Raw genomic sequence first — 21,601 nt, 5'->3', positions numbered from 1 at the left:
AAAAATCGTCAATGCAAGTGAATGGGAGAAAATAATTATTTTCTGGTCACGTTTGAATTGTGCCATGAATGTGAACATATGTTGTCTGTGAATTTTTTATATAATTTTTCGTGTAAAGAATGCTACAATTTAGCGGGTAGAAGTTTGATACGGTTAGACTTTGTGTGAGAGCACTTTGTGGACTACAACTCTTCGCTGCTTTCGACGCGTTTGAAACGTCACCACCACTCGCACACGGACACTAGCTCACGGATCCCGCTAAACATGACTGTGTCTTTGGTGCACTTCGCCTTCTTTCAGGGAGAGGACAAAATCGTTGAGGTTGGCGAAAACCATGGGTAAGTCAACTTTATGGGGTGACGTCACATAGGCGACATGTAGTCTTTCTCGTTATGTCTTTTCCACAACTGCTAGCCGAAGAGTCATACCATATACTGTCAAACTCGTAACATGAAAGATTATATAAAGAATTCACAGACAACATATGTTCACATTCATGGCACAATTCAAACGGGACCAGAAAATAATTATTTTCTCCCATTCACTTGCATTGACGATTTTTCAACCTAGAGGTCCACTTGAGTTTTTACGGATGGGCGGGACTTACCAGCTCTATAGGCTTAGAAAATCGCAACTTTTCATTTTCCGTCGATCTTTAGTACACGGTTTAACTACAGAAGAGTCAAGTTTTAAATAGGAAAAATATTGAAACTCTTTGGTCATTTTGAAAGAAATGCTACTGGGCTCATCAGAATCAATGATCTATGCTAAGCTATGCTAAAAGTGGTACCGTCAGACCCGGAGTTCGGCTGAATGGATTCTAAAACGGTAAAACTCAACTGTTTAACTCTGGGGGAGTTGTAAAATGAGCATATTTCCGAAAAAAGTGGAGTATCCCTTTAATACAGGTTTGCAAGGCTGTTTACAGAGGTGCCAGCAGGAGGCGCTTTAGGAGCTGCAGAAATAGCGGTTTCCCCGGTAACGGCTGTACACAAAGCAGCAACGCTCACACACGCTGCTTTATCAGGAAAGATAAAGAAAGATTCAATCGTAATAACAAAGAAACTTTTCTAAAGACCGTCAGTTCACTTCAGATACATTCATATAAAAACACCCGCGCCGCGTTTTGATTTTGAAACGTGCAGTGCTCATGTTTATTCAACGATGTCAATGCCAACCACAAATAGATTTTCCAAAAGGCTGTGTTGATATTGTGAACCAATGTATGGGAAACAAACAGTGTCGCGCCGCGTTCTGATCGTTTTCAAAGCGATACACGGTACTGCGGTATTTTAAAAATTCATATCATAACAAAAATAAACACTGGTATTCGGTATGAACCGGTACACCGCCCAGCACTACTTGAAAGTGCTTGAAAAGTGCTTGAATTTGACCTTGGAAAAGGTGTACGAACCCTGCAGAGGATATTTCTGATATTTCTATGATTTGACTCCAGCAGAAATAGTTATAATGATGAAGATGGTTTTAATGTATAACATAAAAAAAAAAATAAAAAAAATAATATCAAATCAGGTCTACCCTCTTCAGATTCCTTGGTGTGTAGTTGTGAATAATGGCCTTGATTTCCAGTTGTTCACCGCGCACAGCTGAATAAGGGATCTTGAGGTCAATGAAAAAGCTCTTAAAAACGATCAGCTCCTCAGGTTCTGCCACACAGATGCCTTTGAGGAGGAACACAGACACACAGAAGGGTTTAAAGCAGCAGCTTGTGGATGATGATGATGATGATGATGATGATGATTTTCAGACCATGTATCCTGTGTTTGCAGCTTCATCTTACCAAGTGTTGGTGACAGACTGACAGCCAAGATCTGCCAGGTAGTAATAGAGTCTATCAGGTAGATCACTTTATCTCTGACTGGTGCTGGACTGGGATATGAGGAAAATACAAGAAGACTGTTGAAGTACTCTTTTAATGGTTGTTTACTATCAGACTCACACACACACTATGAACGATGCTCAACTGACGGCTTTTGTCTAAAAGTCTCCTACTCACCAATGCTCACATAGATCAATCTCTTCCCAAAGCCAACTCTCAGGGAACTGAGTACGTGACACGATCTCATCAGAGTCTGTATAATATTCATCATCATCATCATCACCTGTTGTAACAGATAAAAATGTGACAGAATATACATTTTAGAGCAAAAGGACAAACAATCAAGTCAAGTAAAAATGTATAAGGGTTCCAAGCCCTGATTGGTGCTAGAGCCCCACACAGCAAAAACTCCAGTGTTAAATGAACTCTCCTGGGAGTTTATCAAGAGTGTTAAAGTTAATGAGATAATTAAGTGATTCATTGAGTGATAATTGACTAATATTGAAGACACCTGATGGTAACAAGCAGAATCACTGAAGGAGAAAATCTAATTTTCTAAGACACCGTTATGGTGATCAGTGTAAACAAGATGTGAAAACAAAACCATCGAGCGAAATACCGGATCAAAACACATTCATGGCTCCCATCATGCATTGCGGTATGAATAAATTATGATCTGAACAGTCTTAGTAATTTTCTTTCCCTAATTGAATATTCTTTTTGTCACCATTGTTGAGATTCATACACTGATTCTTGATGTCTGTGTGTGCCTTAAAGAAAGACTTTGTTTTATCAGGACAACTTTTAAGAAATCCTTTAGATTATTTATAAAATTCTGGATCTTATGCTGTAGAATCACAGTGATACTGTAATGACCAATATACATTTAAGTCAGAGATTAGACTCTAAATGAGATCAGTGATTCAAGTCAAATGATGATTATGTCATAAATATAACCAACACCACCAGATCAACTTTTCTCTTTGTTCATCTGGTTGTTATAACTCAGTTACAACAGCCAAACAAAATCTAATTTTAACAGTTTAAGGGTCAAGAGCCCAACTAAAGCAAACACTGATCACCATAACGGTGGCTTAAAAAAGGAGATTTTCTCCTTTGGTGATTCTGCTTGTTAACATCAGATGTCTTCAATAATGCTCAATCATCACTCAATTAATCACTTAATTAGCTCATTAACTTTAACACTCTTGAGTGTAAATTTAACACTCATATTTTAATACTTAACACTCTTGAGTCTGGAGCCATATAAATCTCCCAGGAGAGTTCATTTAACACTGGAGTTTTTGCTGTGTATCGTATTTGCACTGTTTAATCAATTATTTATTTTCTGAAAGTTTCTCGGGGGAATGCCATACATTTGTGAGAGAAGCATTGAATGCAAAAGCATTTTCATATTATTTTTCTTCCCATCTCATATTTTTTCCGTTAGGGGCTCTGCAGCAGGACAGGACACAGAATGCGCTGTATCATAGCTGGATCAATACTAGCATGTTCTGATAATCCTCAAGATTATGTTAACTTTTATGTTAACTTTTCCAATACAGGGTTCATTCAAGCCATAATGACAGATAAACAACATATTTAACAGCAGAGATGAACTTTAAAAACATGTTTAATCTTTAAAAGGGTTGAATCATAAGAGCAGATTCTCACCCGGTGATCTCCGTCTTCTCTTTGAAGGGACGGGACACTCCGGCGCTAGAGGGAATTTAATTAGAATGAAATTAGCATATGGCGCTCTAATGTGTGTGAGGGAATTCACTACAATTGAACTTGGTGCAGTGCTTTTCCAGCACCGATTATACCAACTTAAATTAGTTAACATCATAGACACTGGAGACATTCATAAATGTGTAGAAAATTATTTTAATTGTATGTTCATGGAAACTGCCCCTATGGATTAATTTTAGCGAAATATAAAAATAAAATATACTGGTATTTTTATTAAAATTGAAGAAATTACAAATATACATATATACCTGTTCTGGTGTTGGTTCCTCCTGCAGTGCTGGACTCAAACATCAGACCTGCATCACTGAAAACCCCCATACTGTCCCTTCCACCTCCTGCTGTACAGCCGGTGTCATGCTTCTCTATGAAGTCCCAGATCTGAAGCAACAAAGATATCATTTATTAGCTAAATTACAAGCTGTTGAGGAGCTGATGAAGGTCCTTCACCTGAGTCTGAGTGAGTCTGTTCTTGTTAAGGACATGCACAGCCTTGTCAACCACCACCAGCCCAACTCTAGCTCCAGGATCTCCAGTTATCTGCAGCCTGACCTCCTCTCCTGTGCCATAGCTATTCATCTTGTCCTTCACCTGAAGCTTGAGCTGTTAAAACGAGAGACACTGAATCAGATCTAGTTGATTAGCATATCAATCATTTCTTGTGATGGTTGACCCACCGTTCCCATGCACGTGTCCTTCACGTCGACCCAGACTGAATCAGACACCACCTCAGACGAGCCCACATGGTAATAAGCCACAAAGCGGAAGGACGGCACCATGTCTCTGGTTACAGGTAGAGCCAGAGTCACTAGAGGTTGTCCTCTTCTCTTGAACCTGTCTGCTTTAACAATCTGACCTTTACTTAAGATCTGTAAATGAGGAAGATGAGTTAACAGTATTTATGATATTCATACACAGCAAAAACTCCAGTGTTAAATTAACACTACTGGGAGTACATATGAGACCACACTTGTAGAGTGTAAAGTGTTAAAATATGAGTGTTAAATTAACACTCAAGAGTGTTAAAGTTAATGAGATAATTAAGTGATTAATTTAGTGATGATTGAGCATTATTGAAGACACCTGATGATAACAAGCAGAATCACTGAAGGAGAAAATCTCAAATTGTAAGCCACCGTTATGGTGATCAGTGTTTGCTTTAGTTGGGCTCTTGACCTTTACATGTTTACTTTAAATTTTGCTTGTCTGCTGTTATTGATTTATAACAGTCAGATGAACAAAGAAAAAATGTGATTTGATGGTGTTGGTTATGTTTTGACATAATCATGTTGTGATCTGAAAAACTAAACTTATTGAGATAGTTTGGATTTGTTAATTACAGCAGCTCTGTGATTCTACAGCATATGATTTTCAGTATTTTTCATGTAATCCAAAGTATTTTATAAACATTGTTCTGATCAAAAGACTTTCAAATTAATTAATTTATTTAGAAACACAGACATCAATGATCAGCCTGTGAATCTCAACAATGGTGACAATAATAAAGCATGTTGCAGTGGCTGCCACCAATCACAACTCATTAATGGCTCCCATCATGCATTGCGGTGTGAATAAATTATGATCTGAATTGTCTATGTAATTTACTTTTCCTAATTGAATATTCTGCTCGTCACCATTGTTGAGATGCATATACTGAATCTTGTTGTCTTTGTGTGCCTAAAAGAAAGATTTTTTTTTTTTTCAAAACAACTTTTAAGAAGTCCTTTGTATTATATCTAAAATTCTGGATATTTATGCAGAATCACAGTTATGCTGTAACCAACAACATAAATCTAAGTCATTTAAGTCAGTCGATGATTGTCATAATATAACCAACACCATCAGATCACTTTTTTTTCTTTGTTCATCTGGCAGTTATAACTCAGATACAACAGCCCAACAAAATCTAAAGTTAATGATATAAGGGTCAAGAGCCCAACTAAAGCAAACAATCATCGCCATAATGGTGGCTTACAATTTGTGATTTTCTCCTTCAGTGATTCTGCTTGTTAACATCAGGTGTCTTCAATAATGATCAATAATCACTAAATTAATCACTTAATTATCTCATTAACTTTAACACTCTTGAGTGTTAATTTGACACTCATATTTTAACACTTTACACTCTACAAGTGTGGTCTCATATGTACTCCCAGGAGTGTTAATTTAACACTGGAGTTTTTGCTGTGTATGGTTTCAAACACAAGCTGTGGTAGTTAATCACATATTGATATAATAAATACATTTGTGGTGCAGCTTTATTTAGAAATAACTATAATCTTTACCATGTATGTGTAATCTTGATCTTTGACTCCTGGACTTTGTCCTGTGTTTAGATAGACTTTCATTTGATCACCGATCTGAAGCTCTGCAGCATCAATGCTGATGTGCAAGTAGTTCTTGGCGCTGGATACTTTGGGAATGTAAGCGAGAGCCGTCATCGTCTTCACTGCCTGCTGGTTGTCACTTAATTGTGGATCTTTGGTTTTTGCCTGAAAAGAGCAAATACACTGTTTTCTGATGTGCTGTGTAGTAAATACTCCATTGCTTGTTCAACATATTTTAACTGATCTATTTTCCACCAGTTCTTCAGTGAAAGTGACTGAACATTAGTTGAGTTTGCAGGTCTTACAGTGATCTGCAGTGTAGAAGATCCTCCTGGAGTGTTGACGGTAACCTTTGCAATGCCATTGGCTCTTGTTTGACCTCTGACCCCTCCAGGATTGACCTCCACTTCCACATTTTCAGCAGGAGTCTGGTCAGGATTTGTTACGTAAACCTGTTATAGAACCCATAATTTTATTTATATATATATATATATATATATATATACGCTGCACATCACAATAGGGAAGAAAAAACTATTGTTTCTATTGTTCTTCTAACCATTTCATGCAAACTTAAATAGTTTATGATGTTTACTTGTTTACTTTTTAGTCAATGTTTCATACCGAGACACTGAAGGGCATCCCAGGTTTGAAGAATTGTGGTGTTTTTTTGAAGTGGATGGTGTACGGTGACGTCACAATCTGAATGCCTCTCCTTTCTGCTTCCACCATTTCACTGCCTGAAACACACACACACACACACACACACACACACACACACACACACACACTCTCACGATTAGCCTCTCATATACAATCACACACAGGCATGTAAACATACAGATGTACAGTATCTGTTGAGTCTTACCACTTTCTGTTAAAAGACTGGCTGAAACATAGATTGATCGTCCAACCAGCTGCTTAATGTCTGGAAAGGTCTTAGTGATCATCTCCCTGCTCAGTTCTGCTGTACCTTCTCCTTCCATAATCTATTCATATGAGAAAGACAACAGCAGTCAACAAGACGCAGTAAAAAGCTTTTTAATGTTTTATTTAAATCATCCTTTAGGTGAAGAGAAATGAGATTGATCCCAGCTTGTAAACTGTTTAATGTCGGTCCGTGTATGTTTTGGTCATTTGATTTACTGTTTGGAATGGAATAACGAGAAATGAAAACCAGCTCGTTTATTCGTTTTTTTGTTTAGTTTAAAAAACGAAAAATGAGATTTTGGCTCGATTTTTCATTTTTTCGTTTGTGGTTTACAAATCGGTTTATGGGTTCGATATTTCATTTGCACACGTGGGCGGCGCTGAAACGCCCCTTTCATCTGATTGGTCAAAACACTCCGCCTTCAGTAAGCTACGAGCTTTTCTTTCTGTCAGGCAGAATAAGAGTCAGTACGAGTGCGGCACTGACAAATGCACTTTAATAAAATAATGTCTGAAACCACCACTCACTGTTAACTACGCACAATATTTGAAGCAGAAATATGTTGCTGGTCACGTAATTCGTGCTGCTGCGACTTGCAAGCGACCCCAATGATGTGAGCCACAGTATATGACAGAATATTTTAGCATGATGTATTTCCCATTGATAAATACAGTGCAAATAGTTCAAATATCTCTTTGGATAAAAGGGAAGTGGAAATAAAAATCAATAATAGGCTGAACTGTACCATGATAATATGTCCGAAACATTAGATGTCTGTAGATGACCTACTCATAACTGTTACATTAGAGTTAGGGGATCACACAATTTGTACAGTAAAATCATTATGTCTAAAGTTCCCATTAAACATGAAAACCCAACAACCCAATGGGAATATATCCTTGTTGTGTAAAACATCCAGAGGTGGACAGTAACAAAGTACATTTACTTGAGTACTGTACTTAAGTACACTTTTTGAGTATCTGTACTTTACTTGATTTTACTTGAAACTGATTTTCATTTTCCACGTTGGGTTTGGTCTTCTAAATGCGAATTTTGTCATTGTTTTGGTGCACACTAGCTTATACACTGTTAGCCCTTGCTGTAAAAAAAGGCCAAATTCTGACAATATTATACCATTTTCCATTAAAACAGTAATATACTGTAGAAAACAAAAATAGCCTACAGGAATATACTGTAAATGAACAGTGCTCAAAGTCGACAATCAGAGGCTGTTTTCCCAATCACACCCTATATCCTCATTCACTATTCCCTAGTTCACTAATAAAGTCCACTTGAATGAAAATAAGTGAGTGAATTGAGACACTGATGAACACCTGATAAGCAGAATCACTGAAGGACAGAGAAACAAGAACAGAAAAAAGAGAAACACAAGAACTACAACTGACTTCCAGCAATACTGAGTGTGAAACCAGTTTACAAACCAGTTTACGATTATTTCTTTCATACATGTACAAAAGTTCTTGTTGGGAATTAACAGAGATTCAGTTAATAATAAAATTTGTTGTCACCATGATGGAGATCAGTATTTGCTTTAGTTGGTCTCTTGTCCCTTGACTTCTTACCAGTCATCTCGCTCTGGCTGTTGTAACAGTGAGTTTATAAAACACATTTGTTATGACAAGAAAAAGTCAAGAGGAAGATGATCAGGTGCTTTTATTCTTTTGTGATGATGTCACAATCATCTTGGACATGTCTGTTTTTCAGATTTTTCCTGTATATATTCATTGAAATTATGGGAATGTCATATTTAGCATATATCTGTGTATCTACAAAGTGAAATAAAAATTTCTGTAATCATGTCTTCTGAAAAATAACAATCATATAGTGCGTTTATATTTATATATATTTAATTAAATCATGTCGCTTGAAGAGCACGGCATACCTTTAAAATGTTATTAGTTTTATTATAAATGAATAATTTATTATAAACGAAGAAAGAGACAGAAAAGAGAGAAGCTAGAATCAGTGAACGTACATTAATACTGACAAAATTACCAGGTTTCTCTTTTCTGTCTCTTTCTTTTCATGTGAACTGAGTAGACTACATTCATAAATATAAACTTTTTTTCTATTCAATTTTCAAAATTATTTATAGCCTACAGTCTGGCATATGTCACACACACACACACACACACACACACACACACACACACACACACACACACACACACACACACACACACACACACACACACACACACACACACACACACACACACATATGGGTGTACATATCCCAGTGGGCATTTGATGTCAATTTAACATCAATATGACATCAAATTGATGTCAAAATTAGGTCACGAAATAGGTAAAAAATGAAAGTCATATTGACGTCAAAGTGTTGATGTCAATTTGACGTCAAGAGTTTGACCTCTATCAAGAGTTTGATAATAAGTCATTTTGCCAAACAAAAAGGTGAAACGCATGGCCGTACACTTATTACCAGCTTCACTTACACTAACCAGATTTACTTTATTTAATTTCCGGTTTAATGAAATCATATTTTGCGTTTTAAAGTCACCATGATGGTGGTTAGCGTTTGCTTTAGTTGTGCTCTTGACCCTTTACTTCTTAATATAAAATTTTCTCTGGCTGCTATAATTGTGTATTTATAAAGCTCTGTTGTTGTAGCTAAAAAAGCCATGAGATCAGGGGCCCGTTCTTCGTACGTTGCTTAAAACATCCGAGATCAAATGAGACATCCAAGATAATATCATTGTGCTAATCATGATCTGGCTAACTCGGTTCTGCGAACACACTTGCCGGATATGAGTAGTATAGCTGGATTGAGTCATCTGAGATAATTGCGCGTTCATGCGCTGGTTAAAAGGGGATATGTATCGATAGTAGAAACATTGATCAGCAACGCTGCTATTGGCTGCTCAGCGTGGGCGTGGCCATGAGCGCTCAGTTTTTCTCCTCAGCAGAGCAAGAACTAATAGTCAAAGTTTATTCGGAATTTTAATGTTTAATTAAAACGCCAGGGAACACCTCAAAGTCTGCAAAAGCCAGGAGAGAGGGCTGGCAAAAAGTAGCAGACAATTTAAATCCGTTAGAAGTGGCCATGTTAGATGTTTTTATCACTTAATAGCCTATATTTTTGTATTTTAATAATTGCATAATTACTTTGTTCATTGTAATGTCAGAGTCACCACACTAGAACATGGGAACTAATAAAAGTGAAGTACAAAAATATTCTACATAATGGTAATTTTTTGTTATATAGTCTCTTTTATAAAAGGCACTGTTAAATAAATGGTTGTCTGATTATAAAAGCAACCAAGAAAAAGGCTGAGAAAAGAAAAGATCTTACTCTCCTACACTGTAAAATAATTTTTGCTGCATTAAATTAAGGCCGTATAGTCATTTCAACTGTTAAATCTTGAGTGATGAATTGCTTTGACTTGTGAAAGTGAAAACTGATAAACTTATGTTAATGTAAAAATATTAACACTTGTATCTGTTCCCAAGAAAGTGGTGGCTGAAATATGTGCAGTAAGTGGACATTTTCTAACTTTCCAAAATAAATAAAGTATAAGACTTTGTAATGTCCATTTGTTTCCATTGCACTGGACAGTGAATAAACCCTCTCAGATAACTGTCATATGAAGGAACTAGCCTACCTGCAAGTGCATAAATAACTTTACTTAATTTATACTTGTATGCTTTATGGCTGCAATAAAAGTTGCAGGATTCCACATCTACAGAAAGGCCTACAGAAGAGTCTGCACACACAGAGGAGACATAGGCCTACAGGTGGCCAGTGTATAGCCAACGTCTCCTTTTTATTTGTTGCATGAGGCATGTGTCTAATATCTCTTGTTGCAGGCACTTGACCACTGGCTTTTCTTTACAAAGAACAATTGAAATAAAACTCAAGGAACTAAGCATAATTGTATTTTATTAAACATTTAATGAAAAGTGTGTTTTTTTGGCAATGTTGTGTAATATGGCACATGCAACAATGTCACAGGCCCTGTCAGGTGTGCAACCCTCAGACTTTTCAGACACTGAAATCTTCCCTTTAGTTAGCCAAAGTTAATTTCATTGTGTGCCTTTGTCCTGGAGCTGCATTGTAACTGGTTTGGGTCAGGGAATGGGCTCATAAAACACCTGTCTGCAGGCAGGAACATGTCATAATCACCTATGAAAAAATGCAGTTCTGTTAGGATCAGCATAAGTGTATGTAATACAGTGAGCTTGATATTTAATTGTGGAACTTTCCTTACCACTTTCAAATAATGTGCATAAATGTGAATCTCTGAAAATTCTTAAGTCATGCACAGATCCTGGCCATTTTGCTTTCACATTTGTGATATGGAAGATTTTAGTCAATTGCCTTTTTTTTTTTTTTTATATATAATATTACTAATCTGGAATATTAAGAATCACAATAGTAACTGGGCTGCACATTTACATTGTGAACCCTCTTTCTGTTCACATAATCCCCTTCATTGAGGCCTTGATGGTAGTCTATAGCCTATAGTCTATGGTACCAATCACGTTAGTGAAGCCTGAGTGACATATACTGTAATCGGCATGGTCATGATTGCATGATCTTCATAAAAAATTATGATAGCCTAAAAAAAAAAGAAAAAGAAAAAAGGCTTTAAAAAAAATGCTTTACAACATTGTGTCTTCAGTGGCTTGGAAATGCCACAAAAAAACCTAAAACTGTTTTTTAAACCTAAAAGCGCCAGGTAAACTCCGAATGACACGACAGACAGCACTTTCCATCAAGTTCTCCGCATCTCCAATAGTATAAAGGAAAGAGCCACTCGCAAATAATCTTAGGGCAATGCAAACAGTTTGTGCTGTAGGTTAAAGCCCGACTCCGACAAGTCGAAAATAAATGTGCGTTTCCAACAAATTAATAATGTAAACGACAATCTCACGAGTCACGAGAAAAAATCTATATCTCAGAAAGTGCACTATCGCGCTGCGCTGGACTTCCCGTATCAGCTCCGCTTATGAAGCCGGGATCTAATCCTGTTAACATGAAATAAGCCTGCTCCCGAGCAGGTTTAAGATTGCGCACCTATTGCTATGACAGCAAGTCCAGGATGAGCGTCGAAGAACCAAACAATCCAAGATCATGCCAAATCCCCAACAATCAAATCCAGCTAACTGAGTTAGCGACGTACGAAGAACGGGCCCCAGGTGATGTTGGCTGTTTATTGATGATGATGATGACGATGACATCATCATGTAAATGCCTGAAGCCCTGATCTTATTCAGTGTCTTATGTTCTGATTATATAGGACTTGCGGTTTCAAAACTGTTTTATTCATAACAGAAGTCATTTGATTCTACAGCATGTCTAGCAGTTTTGTTTATCAAATAATGTACTTGGTTTTTAAAAACTATTTAGTGCACAAAACCCTGTCATCTATGGCATTACTTAGACGCACACAGACATCAAGAAACAGCGTATGAATCTCAACAATGGTGACAATCAAACAAAATATCCAGATAATCAGATCAACTCCAGGTGCATAATTTATTAAAGCTGCAATGCATGCTGGGAGATTTTGGTGAGTTTTGATTGGTGGTACCCAGCATGCACTGCGGCATGAAGCATTGATTGTCACCATTGTTGAGAGTCATACACTGATTCTTGATGGCTAAGTAATAATGTTGAGTTTAATGCATTAAATGTTTTTAAAATCCATTATAGTCTTCGATAAAAAAAATTGCTCTAATGCTGTAAAATTAAATAATATTGTAATACATCATAAAAACCATAAATTCTATATAATCAAAAAATTTGACGCTGAACACAGTTAGGGAATCAGGCATTTACATGATGGTATTGTCGTCATCATCTATAAACAGCCAACATCCCCTGACCTTATCTTCTCATGACTATTTTGCCTATAACAAGTATAGCAGCCAAAGAACTTTTATATTAAAGAGTGAAGGGTCAAGAGCACAACTAAAGCAAACGCTAACCACCATCATGGTGACTTTAAAATACAAAATTTTAATGATTTCATAAAAATGGAAATTATATAAAGTAAATCTGGTTAGTTTTAAGTGAAGCTGGTAATAAGTGTACGGCCATGCGTTTCACCTTTTTGTTTGGCAAAATGACATCAGCAGAGGTCAAACTCTTGACGTCAAATTGACATCAACACTTTGACGTCAATATGACTTTCATTTTTGACCTATTTCTTGACCTAATTTTGACATCAAGGTGCCCGCTGGGATGTCACACACGCCAACCTGCCTTTTGATGTAAATAAAAGACGAGAGTGGTACATGTTACAGACATATTATCATGGTAAAGTTCAGCCTATTATTGATTTTTATTTCCACTTCCCTTTTATCCAAAGAGATATTTGAACTATTTGCACTGTATTTATCAATGGGGAATACATCATGCTAAAATATTCTGTCATATACTGTGGCTCACATCATTGGGGTCGCTTGCAAGTCGCAGCAGCACGAATTACGTGACCAGCAACATATTTCTGCTTCAAATATTGTGCGTAGTTAACAGTGAGTGGTGGTTTCAGACATTATTTTATTAAAGTGCATTTGTCAGTGCCGCACTCGTACTGACTCTTATTCTGCCTGACAGAAAGAAAAGCTCATAGCTTACTGAAGGCGGAGCGTTTTGACCAATCAGATGAAAGGGGCGTTTCAGCACCGCCCACGTGTGCAAATGAAATATCGAACCCATAAACCGATTTGTAAACCACACACGAAAAATGAAAAATGGAGCCAAAATCTCATTTTTCGTTCTTTAAACTAAACTAAAAATGAATAAACGAGCTGGTTTTCATTTCTCGTTATTCCATTCCAAACAGGAAATCAAATGATCAAAAGATACATGGACCAATGTCTCCCACCTGAACTCTTTGAAGAGAGGCAGGAATACTTGTTTTCTTCTCACCGTCCATCACACCAAACATCACAAACGCATGTCCTTCCACCTTCTGTCCAAACAGGTACCTATAAAAGCACAGACAATTTCTGCTGTAAAAACTGAACGGTGACGACAACTGTCCAGTTTCATTACATAGAAAAAAAGCAGCTTGAATGTTTGTCTAACTACCTTCTTTCTCCACAGTCATACGTTTTGAACAACATGAGGGTTTTTCATGTTTTTTTTTTATATGAGCATGTACACTACTCATTTTGTATATATATAGTTATCTAAAATGTGTTAGTTAGAAGAACAACTGTTGGATTTTACAGTGTAGCCAATATACTCTGGAGCTGTAGCCTAGAAATCTAAATTTATTTTGCAGCTAGTGTAGTCTAGCAACTCTCCGTTGACTTTCAAGCTGGAAAAAACAAACTCTAGTCAGGCCAATCACTTCGTGTATAGAGTCGGTGAGCGGGCTCTACATAATGAAGACAGAGTTGTGAGTGTGACGGTTCCGCGTGAATTCCACTACTACTACTGAACTTCCGCTACTTGAAAACAAAGAAGAGCTGCTGCTGGCGAACAGCGGTCTTTCGAATCGGCTTTGGCCGCGACTCTGGAGGACTTGGAGTTAAGCTTTTCTTTGAGAAAAGAACAAAGAACGGCACTTAAGTCATTCTTAAAACAGGAAGATGTGTTCGTAGTTTTGCCGGCCAGATACGGCAAAAGTTTAATCTATCAACTAACGTTAGCTCCGCTGGTGGGAAAACGCTCCGGTTGGTTGTAGCGCTGTCCTATGGCATGCAGAGCGAATTTGAAAGACAGCCGTTTATCGGATTGATCGCCCCTCGGATTGAGCCCTGACAATGGTGAGTTAAAATCTTGATGTAGGTACGGCTTGCCAGGCCTCTGGAGCTGCTCTCTGTGCCACACACTTTGAAAACCCCTGGTGTAACCAACTGATGTCAGGTTGATTCAGTCATATTAAATGATATATAAAACCTGTTACGGCTTTCCCTTAAGCTGTTGTTGTTGACAACATTTAACAAATGCAAAGAGAGTCCATGCATTCAGATTTATGCAAACAACTGTTGCAAACCAAATATTGCCTCAAATCCACTTCTCATTCATGCTTATGAACATGTACACATAGAGTTCCTTTCAGAGACAGCATACATCAATATATTGTCCATAATCCATCATGTTCACACTAGCATCCCCAAAATCTGTGGGTGCTTCTCAATGCTCAAACTGATGCTTTCTTGTTTCCTCGCTCCTCCGTCCTCCAGCCCCTGGCCCGGAAACGATGGATCTCAGTCATCTAGAAGAGCATCTCAGTCCTCTAAGTGCACTGCGAGGAGGCGAGGAACGATGAGCGAGGAAACTTCAGTCATGAGAGCAGATACACAGGAGATAAATGTCTTTGTTACTTTTGGAAGTTATACTATCTCAAACACTCATGAAAAGTTTTGGTTGCTCACATTATTTTGTAGTTTACATAGAGATCTATTTTAAATCAGTGTGTGCACACATTAAAGATTAGTTTTGAATACAGAATACATATTTTGTCTTACTTGGCTTCAATGTCGACTGTCAGGCTCTCGTCATTCACATAGAAGAATGACTTACTGGGTTTTAATCTGACTCCAAATGTTGGCGGCACTATAAACCAAACCAGAGAAAAAACACAAATAAATAACCCAGTCAACACTTTGATCTCACAGTGATGTCACCATGTGGTCACACCGTCAGCAATCTGAGTTCACAGTGATCTAAAAGTGTAACCTCACAGCGCTCTCACTGTGTGCTCAAACTGTGACCACAATACCCACATAGCAACATTGTGTCGGCCCAGATCCGGCCCACATCTGACACACGTGGAAAGATGATCTGGCCCACATGCAGCGTGGAATTACGGCACTTGGGTGGGCCACTCCTGTTTGCCAAATCTGGGCCACAAGCAGGCCATAGCAATGCCACATGTCAGCCAAGAGCAAAGAAATAAACCAGAACTGGACCTTATCTGAGCCACAAAATCTGTGTATATTAAATATGAAGTCATCTCAGCCTGTTAACAAAAAGAATCACTGAAAGAAAGAAGAGAACAGAAAAAAGAGACGAGCAGAAGCACAAGAACTACAACTGACTTCAGCCACAGCCTCAGATGAAATCAACTGAAGAGAAAAGAAGACATTAAATCTGTGAAGATCTCAGCAGAGGAGGATTAAACAACTCCACAAACAGCATTACCAGCTTCACTTATTACTAACCAGACTGACTTTATTTCTGTCAGAAGTCTACAGAAGTTTTTATTGAGAATTAACAGAGGTTTAACTCTAATGTGTTTCATTTGAAGTCACCATAACAGTTGTCGTGGAGATTTTAAACTGTATATTAAACTAACCATGTTTATAACATCTAACCCAGTGGTTCCCAATTCCAGTCCTCGTGACCCACTGCTCTGCACATTTTGTATGTCTCCCTTATTTAACACACCTGAACCAGATCATCAGCTCATTAGGAGAGACTCCATGAACTGAACTGAGTGTGTCAGATAAGAGAGACCTACAAAATGTGCAGAGCAGTGGGTCACGAGGACTGGAATTGGGAACCACTGATCTAACCTTATTTAACATCTAACATTGGAACAGGATGTACTGTACGAAACCAATGGAAAACTTGTGTCTTTGACTGTGTGCGTATTTATGTAAAAATAACTTAGTTTTGGGAAATTAAACTAGACAGTCTGTTAGAATCTTGTGATTACAGATGAAGTCACCACAAGATCAGAGTTTGCTTTACCTAGTAACAGAGGGGTTTGCATATGAAGAACCAATCAAATAGTGGGGAAATTATGTAATGCAGCCTGACATTATGTCATACCTCTATACTATAAAAACTGTTGTATATGTGTTTTACGGTGGGATGTTTCAATGGAATTTGTCTGAGATCCTCCGGCCTTGATTCTTCTTGGGAGAGTTTCTCTGAGAACTGCTCGAAGACTCTCCCGGCCGTTATTAAAGCATTTAAAGGACAATTGCAGGTCTGTTTGTCAATTTATTCCTGCGCAGGAAGCTAGTTTAGGTAGGAAGCTAGTTTAGGAAGTAATTTAGTTTAGGTAAAGATTTCAAAGTGAGGACGTCGCCAGGAGACGATACTCAGAAATCAGCTACCCGAGTAGGGACGTCGCCAGGAGACGAGACCTAGGTAGTTAGGTTAAGTTAAAAGCTGGTGATCTATAGAGTGGGGACGTGAAGAACGGGAACCAATAAATGGAGCCAGGTAGTCCGGTGATCTATAGAGTGGGGACGTCAGGGACGGGAACCAATAGATAGAGCCGGATAGTTAGGTTAAGGGAAAATTCCTTTACACAGTGAATAGTGTTTCCATTAGTTGGGCTCTTAACTCGTATTATATCTTTTATCTTTTTTGGCCGCTGTGACAGTGTGTTTATCAAACACATTTGCAGCAGCAAAGAAAGTTAAAGTGAGACGAGATCAGGTGATGATGGTTACCTGTTGATGGTTTTATAATCATCATGAAGTAACCTGTTTCACTGAGGTAATTTGAATCTAACAATTGTGTTGTACCAATAATATATTCTCATCACAAACCCTGTGTTACTGCAGCATGAGTTCCAGCAATATTATAACAATTAATTAGAAGATTTTAACAAACATGAGCACGAAAAATTACTGTTCGCTAACAAACACAGACATCAATAATCAACGTATGAATCTCAACAATGGTGACAATCTAAAGTACCTTGCTGCAATGCATGCTGGGTACCATCATTGTACAAAACTCCCAGCATGCATTGCAGATGTATCTGCTATTTTAGTTGTTTTATGTTATTGTGTATTCTGTGTTGTATGTATGGTTGTACTGCTGCCTATCTTGGCCAGGACACTCTTGAAAAAGAGATTTTTAATCTCAACGAGTACTTTCCTGGTTAAATAAAGGTTAAAAAAAAATAAAAATAAAAAATAATAATTGCAACATGAATAAATTATGCAGCTGAATTGTCCTATTATTTTAATTCTAAATATGCGCTTTTATTTTTTGCTGTTTTTTTTTTGTGACATTTAGTAGGTTTTCAGTGATGTTATGAATTAATCTGTTTATCTAAAAAATATATATATATCACCCTTGTTGAGATTCATGTGCTGATTTTTGATATCTCTGTGTGTCACGGTGGATTCATTTTTCATGTTCATGTTTGTTAAAATCTTCTAACTGATTGTTATAATATTGTTGGACCTCATGCTGTAGTAACACAGGGTTTGTGATGAGAATATATTATTGGTACAACACAATTGTTAGATTCAAATTACCTCAGTGAAACAGGTTACTTCATGATGATTATGTAACCATCATCACCTAATCTCGTTTCACTTTAGCTTTCTTTGCTGCAGCAAATGTGTTTGACAAACACACTGTCACAGCGGCCAAAAAAGACAAAAGATATAATAAGAGTTAAGAGCCCAACTAATGGAAACACTAATCACTGTTATGGTGACTTCAAATGAAACACATTAGAGTTAAAGCTCTGTTAATTCTCAATAAAAACTTTTGTAGACGTCTGACAGAAATAAAGTCAGTCTGGTTAGTAATAAGTGAAGCTGGTAATGCTGTTTGTGGAGTTGTTTAATGAAGTTGGAGCCTGACATCAAATGTTTAGACGTCAACCTAATTTTCATTTTCAACTAAAATGTTCAAATCCAATAACATTTATAGCTAGGGTGACCTCATATTGTGGCCATAAAATGAGCACACAGCGAGTGCACTGTGAGGTTACACTTTTAGCTCACTGTGAACTCACATTGTGGTCATATGGAGAGATCACTGTGAGATCAACGTGTTGACTGGGAAATACATTATCTTAGTTTTTATTGCATTTACACAACACACATTTTATTGACACACATCTTACCATATTCTTTGACCTCAAAGTCTGCAGTAAACGTCTTCTGAGGAGTGTTTGTGTACCGAGTGACAACCTTCCAGATCCCAGTACTGAAACAAAAACATTTCAAAACACTTTAACAAAATATAAATAAGCATTATACAACAGATCAAATGAATCTTATAACACAGATCACATCTATGAGTATTGTGTAGATAAACTAAAGAGAAATCATTGAATCATTAAATAAAGTTCACTCAGGTTGAATATCTTCAGTCAGCGTTTCACACACCTGGCAACCTCAGGAATGTCGTATATCCAAGACCTCATCCCTTTCTCTGGATATAACTTCTCTGATGAAACTGTGATGCCTTGTGGATTCTTCAGAAACACAGAAATCAGCATTAACACTGTGTGTTTACTGAGATCAGCAGTGTACATGCTCATTACAGCTGAAATGCCACGAATGTGTGTGTGTGTGTGTGTGTGTGTGTGTGTGGTGTGTGTGTGTGTGTAATAACAGTGTGCACTTATATAAGTGTGTACCATGATCTCCACCGTGACTCCAGACTGACTGAGTGGTTTCATGTTGGGCGTCAGAGAGAAAATCCTGTATTGAACTGAAAAAGAGGTCAAAGCAAAAAAGGAAATATGAGTTCTGATGTTTTTTACTCAGATGCAAACCCTGATACACACAGCAGTCAGTTTAATAATAAACAATTATGTCATGCTTATGTATAAAGTTTTCTTTAAGCTAAAAAGGTTAAGTGTAGTTGGCTTGCTGTCCACAATGGAGGGCTCAATGAAGCGGCTTCAACTCGAGCTTAGATATACCCTCCAGTGGGACTACTAATGCTTACATGATGAGTATGGTAGCAACATGTTATAATTATGTTATTTAAATGATGTTGGTGGAGTTGGGGAGGTGGAGGGACGCCAAAACAGCTGATGCCAGAGCAAGGTGAGCGGCTGCTTATGCTCCAGCAGTTAATTGAAAGATTAGATATTCCTCCCGAAATTACGTTGTGAACTTTACTTAGCACATACTCGTACCTCTGCTAGCAGGCGTGTAGATGGGCTTGTCTGTCTGTACAAATATATATCCAGACTGGAATGAGACCATGACCACTTTCTCCAGGGTGTGAGATGGAAACTGAGCTTGTAGATACACATACTGCTTCTCCAGAGGATCATCAGAGAACAAGTTCTGATCATCAGGGATCTAGAGAACAGATAATCATTCAGCCTGAATTTATCTGATAATAAACTAATGAGAATGTGTTATGATCCCAGCCTGTGTTCCCCTGTCTCGTGTGTTCCTGGACTCTTATGTTATCTCCTGTCTTACACCATGTTTTGTAGTTCTTTGTAGGTTTTCATGTTGATTAGTCTCCAGGTGTTTCTTATTATCTACAGCCCCATGTTATCATGTTAAGCTTGTCTGCCTGTGTATATATAGCCCTTGTGTTTCACTTGCCCACTAAACAAAATGATGTCCAAAACACGTCTTTTCAACATCTTTGTCACAAAAGTCGTACGTTGAAAAGACGTCCACTGAGGAGCCAGAATGAAAGTTTTTATGACGTCTTTTTTTGACGTGTTCTGCACGTCCGATATAGACGTTCATGGAACCTCAAGGTTAAAAACTAGTTCAAATGTGGTCATTGTGGACATATTTTCAACATCATTGAAGATCTCATTAAATGAGTCTCAGCACAAGTGTCTGATGATTTACAGATGTGTCTTTTATGTTCATGATTGGACAAACACAAACTGTCTGTGAGTTGCTTTTCAATTACAAAAGGAAATTATATTGAAATAAATATGAGTTTTAATTTAATGCATCCTGAGAGTTTTTATTTGGTCCAGAAACAGTATAAATTGTCTAAATGAGACCATAAATGATGTTGAAAATATGTCCACAATTACCACATTTGAACTAGTTTTGAACCTTGTACGGAGGCTTTTGGACTAGCATAAACAAATAAAAACACGAAACACGATAAGCCAAAGAATGTGATTTCAGCGTCGCTGTACATATATATAGCCCTTGTTCTCTGTCAGTCGCTGAAATCACATTCTTTGGTTTATCATGTTTCGTGTTTTTATTTGTTTATGCTAGTTACCTTGTGTTCTATGACCTTGTGGATTATTTTAATAAACCTGGATGTGGATCTGCTTCCCAGCCTGCTCCTGACTCTCACCATGTTACAGAATGAAACATCACTGTATTTATGGAGCTCTCACCTTTATATCTGTAAGGATCTGGTAATTGTTTTCTGCAGTCAGTGTCACTGTTTTGTCTGTTATCTCCCTGTCTTTCTTTGGGAAGTTCCTCACTGAGATCCTCACGTCCAGGTTTCCTCCAGAGTAATCCTGAGCCTCCACAAACACGTTCTCTGAGGAACCCACTCTCAGCAAATTAGGAGCTGACAGAACAAACCTGAGGAGATCAAATCACAGCGTTTGAAATCTTAAAAACTGATTATTAGTAACTCTATGAACAAACGGTGTGTTTAATACTCACAGCGGGTCACACAGTGTGAGGAGGGGTGAGGAGAGAAGAACAACAGTCAGACACAGCAGCTTCACCTCCATCATGTCTGTGTGTGTGTGTGTGTGTGTGTGTGTGTGTGTGTGTGTGTGTGTGTGTGAACCTGCAGCAGCTCAGATTTATACCCGCCTCCGTCACCCTCACAGTCCAAACTTCTCTCTCTCTGTTTTTTTTGCATTTGTTTTGTAAGTAAACTGACACTTCAGTTCAGCGATCTACAATCTAACAGTATAGCAAGTAATATTTATGTTTGACTGTCATTCACTTTTCAAATCCTTATGAGATCTTTATGAATCTCCTGTGTGATACACAAATAACTTCTTTATTTTCATACATTTTATAAATCAAATATATATTTTAAGTTCATTTAACATATAGACTCTGAATAAATCTGAATCT

The 21,601-nt window shown here is 37.6% G+C and overlaps 1 protein-coding gene across 1 annotated transcript in view; it reads right to left on the bottom strand.

Moving 5' to 3' along the window:
- Window positions 1-21,302, bottom strand: part of LOC311283432 (complement C3-like) — a 69,682-nt gene extending 48,380 nt beyond the window's left edge. The window contains exons 1-19 of the mRNA XM_084397810.1: window positions 21,176-21,302; window positions 20,896-21,091; window positions 19,702-19,870; window positions 19,195-19,268; window positions 18,941-19,029; window positions 18,676-18,758; window positions 15,317-15,404; window positions 13,723-13,825; window positions 6,785-6,905; window positions 6,541-6,656; window positions 6,222-6,368; window positions 5,875-6,081; window positions 4,267-4,458; window positions 4,040-4,192; window positions 3,841-3,970; window positions 3,515-3,559; window positions 2,018-2,123; window positions 1,802-1,890; window positions 1,540-1,682 (exon numbers count right to left, since the gene is read on the bottom strand). Coding sequence (XP_084253936.1) covers window positions 1,540-1,682; window positions 1,802-1,890; window positions 2,018-2,123; window positions 3,515-3,559; window positions 3,841-3,970; window positions 4,040-4,192; window positions 4,267-4,458; window positions 5,875-6,081; window positions 6,222-6,368; window positions 6,541-6,656; window positions 6,785-6,905; window positions 13,723-13,825; window positions 15,317-15,404; window positions 18,676-18,758; window positions 18,941-19,029; window positions 19,195-19,268; window positions 19,702-19,870; window positions 20,896-21,091; window positions 21,176-21,249 — 2,325 coding nt within the window. The 5' untranslated portion in view covers window positions 21,250-21,302. The remainder of the gene's footprint in view (window positions 1-1,539; window positions 1,683-1,801; window positions 1,891-2,017; window positions 2,124-3,514; window positions 3,560-3,840; window positions 3,971-4,039; window positions 4,193-4,266; window positions 4,459-5,874; window positions 6,082-6,221; window positions 6,369-6,540; window positions 6,657-6,784; window positions 6,906-13,722; window positions 13,826-15,316; window positions 15,405-18,675; window positions 18,759-18,940; window positions 19,030-19,194; window positions 19,269-19,701; window positions 19,871-20,895; window positions 21,092-21,175) is intronic.
- Window positions 21,303-21,601: the final 299 nt, after the last annotated feature.

This window comes from Rutilus rutilus (assembly GCF_951802725.1).
Source record: "Rutilus rutilus genome assembly, chromosome: 2".
In the NCBI taxonomy this organism is placed as follows: Eukaryota; Metazoa; Chordata; class Actinopteri; order Cypriniformes; family Leuciscidae; genus Rutilus; species Rutilus rutilus.
This window is presented reverse-complemented; position numbering and strand designations above follow the sequence as displayed.